Source organism: Syzygium oleosum, unplaced genomic scaffold, assembly GCF_021117445.2.
Source record: "Syzygium oleosum isolate NSW1041296 unplaced genomic scaffold, Sole_v2.1 Sole_v2.01, whole genome shotgun sequence".
NCBI lineage: Eukaryota > Viridiplantae > Streptophyta > Magnoliopsida > Myrtales > Myrtaceae > Syzygium > Syzygium oleosum.
The window spans coordinates 14716600-14727751 of NW_026607485.1; the positions used below are offsets into that span (position 1 = coordinate 14716600).

General features: G+C 42.6%; 1 protein-coding gene across 2 annotated transcripts; it reads right to left on the reverse strand.

Annotated features, from left to right (window-relative positions):
- Positions 1 to 8588: 8588 nt before the first annotated feature.
- LOC115665792 (uncharacterized) lies at positions 8589 to 10755 on the reverse strand. 2 transcript variants are annotated; one of them, XM_056320243.1, is made up of 2 exons: positions 10180 to 10755; positions 8589 to 9089 (listed from the first exon to the last, which is right to left on the reverse strand). In XM_056320243.1, the coding sequence occupies exons 1-2, from the start codon at positions 10656 to 10658 to the stop codon at positions 8930 to 8932; spliced, it is 639 nt and encodes a 212-aa protein (XP_056176218.1). In that variant the 5' UTR covers positions 10659 to 10755; the 3' UTR covers positions 8589 to 8929. The 2 variants fall into 2 exon arrangements, with proteins under 2 accessions (XP_056176218.1, XP_056176214.1); XM_056320239.1 differs by having other exon boundaries at positions 8589 to 9095.
- Positions 10756 to 11152: the final 397 nt, after the last annotated feature.

Genomic DNA, 11152 nt, shown 5'->3' on the forward strand with positions numbered 1-11152 from the left:
ACACTTGACCTTAACAAACCTCCAGGGGTAAAATGGTCATTTTCCATTTCTCGCCAAAATTCGATTTTTCTAGAAGGATTCGGACAAATCCGGAGCTACCCGAGCAAATGACAACATCGTCCAAATGATCTGTTGTGACTTTCTAAATTTTCAATGCCCAACTTGGTCTCTAATTAATGACTAAGTTCTAAATAACGTAACTTGCGCATATCTCATACTAACGGGTGGCTTTTGGGGAAATTCGCATTATTGACCCGTGGCCGATACTAAATCATGCCACATTCAAGTTCACTCGGGTCGTGACGACCTCAGTTGTCACTTAATCACGAGGATCGATCGCTAGTTCCGACGGGCACGATCATTTGGTATAGGTTTAGGGTCATTCGTCAATTCATTTCGTGGTCAAGCGGAATCACCCGCGATCCACTCGTATGACTATGGCAAACTTGTGACATTCCGAATTTTGGCCCATTTTTGGGATTTATAAAACGGGTATTTCGTCAGTGCGCTTATAGTAAAAATCTTGCCCGGGAACTGATCACTCCCGGTTATTATTTTTAAATCTTGAGATTTCGCTAGAATCGTATTCGATCGAATTTGGCCGTTATTTAGACCTCGAACTTGGCAGTCGATTTTCGGGAGTTTCAGGACGAAATAAATTGGACGGTGTCAATATTATCGTAGCCAGCGTTGAGATTGTCAGGAATAATGGAAAAATGGGAGTTTTTGACCGGGTGCGAATTTGGACTAGTAGACCTCCCTCGCTATAGTTTGATTTAATTAATTCGGCATTTGTCCCTTTTTATATGCGAGGTTTATTTTGGACTGGTAGATCGCTTTCGGTTTTGAATTTGGGTCATCGAATCGCATTTAATATTTGAATCGTGACCGTTAAATCGATTTTTAGTTTAAACCGTGTCCGTTGGATCGCGCTCGACGATAAAAAAAAATTTACTTTTGTTCTCTCTTACTCTCTCTCCTCTCTCCTCTGACATGCCCACGCCGCGCACGCTCTCTCTCTCTCCTCATTGCGTACCCTTCCCTCTTCTTCTTTCTCTCTCCCTCCTTCTCTCTCTCCTTCTTTCTCCCTCTCTTTTCCCCTCTCGGCCGCGCACGTCTTCCCCTGGCAGACGTCCCTCACCCACGCCCATGGACCCACCCCCCGACACTCTCTCTCTCTCTCTCTCCTCTTTCCTTCTTTTCCCTTTTCTTTCTTCTTCTTCTTCTTCTCCTTCTTCCTTCGCCCGACTGGTCATGCTCATGCGTCTGCTCGCCCGACCTCCCCTCCGCCTCCGCTAGACGCCGTCCCACCAGACACCGACACTGCCGTCCTCCTTGCGCCGCCGTGTCTCCCGGGAACGCCGCCCCGACGCTGCCTCCTTCTCCTCCCGAGCGCGCGAGCTCAGCTCGTCGTCGCGCCTGTCACAGTCCGGCGTTGCCCAGCCGGCTCGTCCCGTTCCGTTCCACCGCTTGTGATGTCGCCAGCCAGCTCAGCCGCCGCCCCGACCGGCTGTTCTCTCCCCCTCCTTCGCGCGAGCTGCAGCTCGTCGCTGCGTCTGCTGCGACCGACCAGCCGCCAGCCAGGTCGTCCGGCCAGCTCCCCGGCGCCGCCCCGACGCCTGAGTGTCGCTGTCGTCACCGCCGAGCGTCCCCCAGCCGCACCAAACGCCTCAGCCAACTTCTTCTTCTCCCCGTTGGCTTTCCGACGTTTGTCGCCGCCGCTCGCCGTCGCTCCAGCCGGCCAGCCTGACACCACCCGACCTCGCCACGAGGTCGCCGTGCCGCCCGTCACCGCCGGGTTCGCCCCTCTCCTCGCTCCCGACCTCTTCTCTCTCTCTCTCCCTCACCTCACCCCGGCCGACTTCTCCCCTTCGCCTCGCCGCCGCCGCCGCCGCCGTCGCCGCCGCTGCCGCCGCCGCCGCCGCCGCCGCGCCCGCCAGCCCAGCCGCCCGCCGCCCAATAGGCCGTAGCCGGCTCGTCGCCCACGCGACCAAGCCGCGCGCCCGTCGTCGTGCCCGTGCCCGTGCCCGTGCCCATTGCTCGCGCCCGTGCCCGTTCCGCGCCTCGTGCCCGCGCTCGTGCCCATGCGTGTGCCCGTGGCCGAGCCCGTGGCCGGGCCTTGTGCCCATGGCCGAGGGCTGTGCCCATGGCCGAGCACCGTAGCCGAGCCCCGCGCCCGTCGCGCCCTTGCCCGCGCCGAGTGAGACACTGTTCACTCGGGCCATTTTAGGCCCGAGCCGACTTTTACCGAGCCAAACTTAGGTAAGTGACTTCCTAAACCCTACCTAGTACTTTGGGTATTTTTAGACTTGTTTAGGATGTGATTAGTATCGGGTTAGGAATTAATTTAGGCGTGGGCTAATTAGATTGAGTGTGCCCGATTTATGAATTATTGTGGTGATAATTGTGTGGCTAATTTAGTGATTGACTGAGGTAAATAGCATGACTGAATTGTCGTGGCGCTTGTGGGTGAATTGGAATCAATTGAATGTGTTGACTTGAATGTCGGAATCGTGAGCTTGTGATTTGGAATTGAGATGATTGTAAGTGCATAATTGTGGCTATTGTTGGTGGGTCAATGATTGGCCTACCGTGGCGTTTGTGAGTGGAGTTGATAGCTGAATGTGACCGACTTGAAGGTCGGGTTGGTGGAATATTGTGGTGAGCATGCCTTGAGTTTGATTGGTACGATTTGTGAGAATTGCGAATTGTGTTGTGGTGCATGTGCATGAGAAAAGCCCGGATTGATCGGAGGGCTGCCAACCTGAGGCGTAGGTTACGCGGGTGTGGCGAGAAAGGCATGACCAGACCTGAGGCGTAGGTTACGCGGGTCAATGGAAGGGGAAAAATGTCCTGAGGCGTGGTTACGCGGGACCGAGCCCGGCTTGATCTGAGGGCTGAGCCTGAGGCGCAGTGGCGCGGGCAGTGTGAAAGGACCTGGGAGGTCGTGGAAAGTTGTTCGACCACGCATGCGAGTTGTGTGTGATTGAATTGATTGAACTGATTGGACTGGCTAATTGAATGTGTGATTGAATTGGTGGGATTGATTGAGTGCCAGTGTGGTTGGCGTTTGATTGATCGTGATATGTTATTGAGTTAGTATTATTGTCTTGTCGCGATTTGACTAACGTGCAGAGTTTACATGGGTTCGATGGTGAGGTAAGTATAAGGATGCCATTTTATTTTATATGTTATGGGGTAAATTGCATGTACGACTTGTCTGGGTACGCATTGGCCTACGTGGGGTTTAGGGTGTTGCTTATTGAGACTCGTTCTCACGGTTATTATATAACCATTTCAGATTCGCAACCGTGAGTGATTGGAGACACTGCAAGGGTATCTCGGAGATCGAGGACGGGTCAAGTATATTGTATTTTGAGTCCCCCTTTATAGAGGAGTTAAGTTTGTAAACCTTTGTCCCTTTTGAGGAATGTGGTTCTGTTGTTGTGGCCTAGCTTAGGAATTGTCTTTTTGTAGACGTCGTATGTATCGCCAAGTGTAGGAATTACGAGTTATTGTTTTGTGCTATTGTTACCCCTTGTCATTATTAATTGTCCGGGTTGTTTCTATTTGTTTCCGCGCGTGCCTAATCTCTGATGTTTGGGTTGGGTCGGCGACGTGTCTGGGACGTCGCATTCAATGATCGACCATCGCGAGATGATCGCGCGCTCGTAGGGTGCGGGGCGTGACAAAACTGATCCCTAGTTATCCTTGGATCGGCGTACATTGGCTCAAAATGTCATCTCGACAATTTTCATGATCGAAAGTCGGTTCACGATCGAGTTCTTTGGTCGCGCGAATTTAAATCCCTAATTAGCCTTTCCCTAACGGTTAGTATTCCCGAAGTGATCAATTCCGGGCGAGATCTAACTACAAGCACGTCCATAAACTATTCATTTCGTAAATCCCAAGTGGGTCGGATTTTAGAATGTCACATTTTTCATGCTAAGTTACCAACTAATTTTAACTTAGCAAATATTATTTGAGTCAATTATCAACTTTTATTTGATTATTTTAAATTACTAACCGTTGTCACAATTTAGCACTATTTATTTTCGGATTGTGCCATTGTGTGAAAGTTACTAACTCTTATGCAAATTTACCAATTGTAATTTGAGTATTTTACCAACTTAGCTCCGATTGATTTACCAACTAATTTTAGCTATACAAACCCTTAATTGAGTCCTTACTAACTTGCATTCAGTTATTTTGAAAACTATTCCAATAACTTACAATTGTGTATATGCAAAGATTACCAATGTGTTCGAGTAATTAATGTGACGCCTCATAACATCATGTGCGACACATGCCTTTCTAATTTTATCTTTCTAGTTATTAATAGCATGCGAAAGCTCAAAAATTTTCACAAAAGCTCAAAAATTTTCACAATATCCCTTACACGAAATCACATGAATTTAATTAGTATTACATATGCTTCTTCTTTATAAAACATTAGTAGATACTATCTTTATACAACATCTAAGCAAGACACAAATACATAAGTCTTGGGAAAGGTCGGGGTCGCCTATCAACCTCCTACACCCAAAAACTTGCCTGTACAAAGGTCAAGTTATTTGCTATAGATCAATAACCTCACCCATCGACAAACCATTGCCATCAAAACCAAGGGGACCATTGAAATCCCTAAGTAGTCCAACAAATGGCCATCGAAACCAAGGGGACCATCGAAATCGCTAAGTAGTCCAACAAACTCCCCGTTGACTCATACAGTGGGACTACGCTTAGTATATACTATCGCCGATTTAGGTACACACCTCGACAGTAACTCCAAACTATAGTGAAGGAGAGTGATCCATCCAACAAATCTGAAAATAAAGGGTAAGCCATAGCTCAGTAACTGAAATCTTTAAGTCTAAGGTAGAAGATCACATCACTACTCAACCTGGTAAACACAAGCAATGTTAAATCAAGACGAGAACAAAACAATTCCAGGAGGCAATTGAAAGAATAAATGCACTATTCTTCCCATCACATATGCCAATGAAATCGATGAACAATGCTGCATAAGATTATTCACTTCATTGCAAGCAGATGGCATAAGGTATTGTGATCCATTGTTACCAACATTTGGTTCGTTAATAGACACGTGTGCACATAGTCAAGCATCATATGCATTGTTTCATCTCATTTCATCCCAACTCCCGGGGCATCCCAACTTCGGGAATTTCGACACACGGGGCATCTCCACTCTGAGGCATCTCGAACACTCCCAAGGCATCCCAACACACAGGGTCATGTCTACTCCAAGGCATCGGGAACACTTCCAGGCATCCCAACACACGAGACTTCTCAACTCCGAGGCATCGTCCCCCACTAATACATGGGCGACGGAACATGGCATAATACTTTCCATATATAATCACAAAACAATAGTGCACATTCAAATCTTGGGATCTTCCTACATCAACAATGAATTCAACACCCATTTATTATTTCTTTCATAACCATTCTCAAAATCAATATTCAGTACACGACATCATCTTATGTAAATCATTACCGAAATACAAACGCCACGTCTTTTCCATGCATCGTTTACATAAGAATAAGAACACACTCTTCTCATTTCTCATGCAAGCAATGATAACATACCCAAAGAATTAGCAATGTGAACATCAACAAACCAAATAATCGACGACGTGAACATCGACAACTCGAAGAATTGATTCACAAGATTAATCGACAACACTTAACTAGTAAATTGATAACTTAGTGTTATTGTTAGAAAAAGACAAGTTAGAAATCGACAACTTGAATTGGGTAATCAAAAATCGACCACTTTGGGAACGGCCTTTTGAAAATTGACATCATGATAATTAGCCAATTTGTTAATATTGATAAATCGGTCAAAAAACCGGTTTGGCATGAGAAATCGGTAAAATATTTAAAATCAGTGAGGTGATCGAAATCAATGGAATAACATGAATCGGTAAAAGGTAAATTTTACACAATAGTTGGAAAATCAACAACTTAAAACAGAGTTTGGTATCTCGATAAAAATCGATGAATTGACAACAATTTAATTTAGTCGGGCAACACTTAGTTAGAATTTCATGAATATCTGTCTCAAGTCCAAATTCTATGTCTTTACCCTTTTCTCACCCAATATACAGCCATGTCTTTTGGGAAGTCGATTCAAGTCAAATAAGCATGACAAATCAACATGAAATCATCGAAACTTTCTCACACTTAACGTCAAAGATCGTACTAAAACTAACAACCATCAAACAACCAAGTCAGAAGCACCAGGTAGATCAATCTAACTTTATCTCTAGAGTTTCACTGACCTCGAATAAAAGGCTTGAGCAAAAATCAAAGCTTTAATTACCTTCAAAGCAAATTAAACAAGAACAAAGATTATTAGCTATAAATCTTTTAACAAAACTAGTTTGATAAAATGGAAGAGGAAGCCCAAAAATTCACCTGGTACACTCTTGAAATATCGAACTGGAAGCTTTAGAAATATTAACGTGAGACTCTTGCTTTAACTCGAAAGATTTGGAAAGTCGAGAGAGAGAGAGAGAGAGAGAGAGAGAGAGAGAGAGAGAGAGAGAGAGAGAGAGAGAGAGATGAAACTACAAGACCAAAGGGGGATATATTTAGAACTTATGTGAAGTACAAAAAGATAAGAACAATTAACCAAGGGTTAAAAGTAATAATGACTTGGTTTAAAAATACTTGGTTGAAATTGAATGAGTCAAATTAGAAGGTGACAAATGGCTCAACTTTATGGTTCCAAACTAGATATCTTGATAAGTTGCCAAAATATCTAGGAAATTCGTACTTAAACAAAAAAATCCGCATCCATCTTATACACTGATAAGTCAGAAAAATATTTTGAAGCCACCAAAATGTTCAGCAAAAATTACTGGACGTTAGGAGGGACTCAACTCAGTAAATTCCCAAACTACCACTCATCTGATATGTAAACTTGGAGTGTATCAGTTTCCGTTAATAACCAATGTGGTGTTACATGCTTCATCACTACTCTAGATAATCAATCCAAAAATAAATATTCATTAATTTGACCCTAAGGGAATCACTTTCTGAAAACTACGGACATGGAAAATGGAATGGCCGTCTTCAGCTACAACCACGTTAAAATCTGACTAGAATTTCCAACCGTTGATATTTATGGCATACATTTCCTACATACTATACATTAATGTAGAAATTTCCGGATGTCATAATTAATGCTTAAACCAAATTACTAACTCTTATTAACTATTCAAATAATCTACAATGCTTATTTTCAAAACTAAGCCGTACTAACGTAGTAGCTCTTATATAAAATTACCAACTTTTTGTGACTAACATTTATTTGATTGTTTGAAAAGTACCAACTTTTACAATAATTTATCAATATTCTTTCTAATGCATTAAATTTACTAATTGTGATTCAAAATTACAATCTTTTCAATTAGTGCAATAATTTGTCAAAATTTACTTGTGAAACTTAAGTTACCAATTTTTATATGAGTTTACCCACTTAACAACTTTTATTCATTGTTTTGAAATTACCAACTATTCCAATAACTTAACAATCATTTTTATAGATATCTTACCAGCGTGTTATAGCCACTAAATGTTATTTGAAATTACCAACTCTTTTTTATTTCACTTATTAACTTTCATTTGAATGTTTCAAAATTACTAACTGTTTCAATAATTAACGAATAATTATTTGCTTATGTTGCCGTTATGAAATAACTGACTCTACCAATGGGGTGATTGGTCGAGTGGTTGAGAGTTCCTGGCCTCAAACAGTTAAACTGATGAGGTCCTAGGTTCAACTCCCGCCGATCACATCTTGGGGGCTTACCCGGTGGCATTGGTCTTATACCCCACCACCCCGAGGAATAGTCCATTGCACGTGGGATACCTCGGTTATCAAAAAAAAAAATAACTGACTCTTATTCGAGTCAGTTGACAACATCTATTTGTGCAGTTTACCAACATATTGTTTGGGAGCTTGCTAGGGGATTAAATCATTGACTTTTATGAGAAATTGCAATCTTTTTCAAAATTACCACATCTTCTAAATAAACTTATCAACTCTCATTTGAATCAGTTACCAACATTTATTTGATTATTTCAAAATTACCAATTGTTTTCAACAATTTACCAATGTTTATTTGAACAGCTTATTAACGCTGTTGAAGTTACCAAATGTTATATAAAATCACAACTCTTTTCTAAGTCCATGTACCAATGTTTATTTGTTTAAAAATACCAGTTATTCTGTTTACCAGCATCTATTTCAGGATCCTACCAACGAGTTGACCGTCTTTTATGTGAAATTACCGACACTTCAAAAAATTATTGACTATTTCAATAATTGACTAACATTTATTTGTAGAGTGACAGAGAATTTCAGACTATACTCAGCAATCATGGTTTGTCCCGAATCCCTAATATGGAAGAACCGAAGGAAATTAGTCTCTGTTCAAAGCAAAGACCATGTCTAGGATATCACTCCACGGTCACTTTTATTACTTTCTTTCTATTACTTGTGAAGAAAATTAGTAGTATTTCTTTCCAGCGACAAATTCCTCCGTGAGAGCGTATGATCAAAAGAAAGAAAATCTGCGGTTTTCTTTATTAAAAAGACTGGTTCCCTAGGAGCCAGCCATGTCTCTGGTATTTACAGCAGTAATGAGGTGGTGGAATCAGGCGGAGAAATACACAATTTCACACAGTTTTCACTACTACAAGGAAGTTGTTTGGAGATTGCTCTAACATTTCTGATCTCCACTGAAATGCCAAAAAAGATTTCCTTTCAGCTCAAGGGGCTACAAGGCAGATTTGGGTTGGAAGGCTTGAATTGTGGTTTCTTAGGCTCTTGAATGCGATCATTTGGTTGAAGCAAGAAACACTTTGTGAACACAAAAGCACAGGTGGGTCATCATCATCATGCCAAGAGCCAGAAGTTTCTGTATGTCTTGGTGTTGAGAAGGTAACCTCCATTTTGACCCTTCTTTTGAACCGCAACACAGGTGCACTTGCTGTTCTCTATCAAATACTCTGCCATGTCTGTCATTCTGGTGCCTCTCATTGACCCTCCGCGTCTCCTACATCTGTTTGAATTAGAGGAGCTTCAAAGGGCAACAGAACAAGCAATAACAGCAGGGACCATAATAATGACATCACTGGTAATCACATCTTTAGCGATAAGCTCGACGTATCTTGTGCTTGCATTTGAATGTTCAAAGCATGTGGATTTTGCAGACATAGAGATGAAATTTATGCAATTATTAATGAGCCAGAATCTTTAAAGATGAATTAAGCTCTGAATGTGAATTTATTAACCCAGTGGGTCCACATCAAGAGAAATGAAGTGAAAAACAAACACAAAAAGAACAAGGAGCTTGGATACGTATGAGCTCCACATTGTTGTTCCATTACGGTCGTGACGTCTTGCATAGAACATATTTAATACATAAGCATTATCTTTCTATCTATGGCTAAACAGTTTGCGTGCGTCTGTTGGGATTATTCGAGTAAAGGGTATAACCCGTGTTGTAAAAGAAGTATATGAGCTTAAGTTGTTTATCTTATAGATAAAACAGGATCAATTACTCAGACAGCAAACTCCAATTGCAATTTGAGGCAGAACAGCTTATTTAAATCTGAAAGCGATATTTGCCCTGATTAAACTCTTTTTGAGTCATGACGTTTACTAGATCGACTAAATATCCATTGCACTTTCTACCTCAGAAATCACACAATAAATTTAACCCTAGCTGTAAAGATCATTTCTTCTAATAAATTGCAATAATGCAACAGACTCAAGAGGTAAAGTACAATACAATAAATTGTTTTAACAACTAGTGGATGGCTTTTCCAATCACTGAATGTGTGAAACGGACATATTGATGCAAGAATCTTCATACTTCACGATAACATTGCATCAGCTTTTGGAAATATGGTTTGAAAGAGCAATGGGTCAATGACTCCATAGAAAAGGTCTAATTAACATGCAACAAGAGCCTAAAAGAAATCGGAATTCATGTCCTTAACCAAACTCAATATGAAATTGTAAAGAAGGTATGAGCACACGCAAATTGCACATTATCATCATCAAAATCGTCTCGGTATCTGCTCAATCTTGAAAGTACCCTAACAATAACATGTCCGAAAGAGAGAGACAACTGATCTTACCCCAAAATTGCTGTGGATAAACTCCGGCGCTGCCCAACGATGAGCACGTCGATCTCATGTGACGTGCATTGTGAGAGAATAGCTGAAGCCTTATCCTTATTACCTTCCAGTTCTACTCTTGCTGTGCGCACCCGAATGTTCGGTTGCACCACCTCGCACGCATGCTTCATTTCTTCAAGAAAATCCACCTCCAATCCCCCAGCTCCGCCACCGTCACCGCCGTGTACATTCTGATCCATGGATGCCCCGCGACTGCTGCCCCTTTGGCTATTCCCTGTGGCCACATAGCTCGGCCTCTTGAAGAGCGTCGAGAGCGTGGTCCTCCACGAACTAGGGTTTTCGACATGGAGGAGGATCAGCTCATCACGTTCGACCACGCCATGTGACAGGGTGTATTGGAGCGCTGCAGCAGACTCGTGGGTGGGGTCTGCGACCACCATTACTTTCCGTGGGGCCGTCGTCGGGGGACCAACTTCCATGGTGGCGGTCGTCGGCTGCTGCTGCTAATTTCATCAATAACGCAACAAGAAACTGCCACAACGAGATTGAAGGAGTGCTTTTTTTGTGGGGGGTGGGGAGGAGGGGGGAGGGGAAGAGATGAGGGGAAGGTGACAGGTAATATGAGGCTGTCTTGATCTATGTTTGTTTGCGCACGTTGACATACAAAATTATGCTCCGCATGTAGTATTAGGCTTTATGGTTGTTGTTTGTGTTTTCTTCATTTCCCTTATTATATATCTTTTTTTTTGGCTTTAAGGAGCATAAATGACGCTTCGTCGTCTCCACACTACATATACAGAAGATCCATCCATGAGGATAGGTACCAGATAGAAAGTCACAACGCATTGCAAAACGATAGAGATCCTTGGACCTTGTCTAGTCACCTCAAAATGCGAGGACCCCATAACCTCTCTCTCTCTCTCTCTCTCTCTCTCTCTCTCTCTCTCTCTCTCTCTCTCTCTCTCTCTCTCTC

What these genes read in the sequence shown, in the direction of transcription:
- LOC115665792 (XM_056320239.1), bottom strand. Translation starts at nt 10,658, where the DNA reads ATGGAAGTTGGTCCCCCGACGACGGCCCCACGGAAAGTAATGGTGGTC. An exon ending in TTATCCACAGCAATTTTGGG is followed by an intron (nt 9,096 to 10,179) that starts GTAAGATCAGTT and finishes TAATTCAAACAG; the next exon opens with ATGTAGGAGACGCGGAGGGT.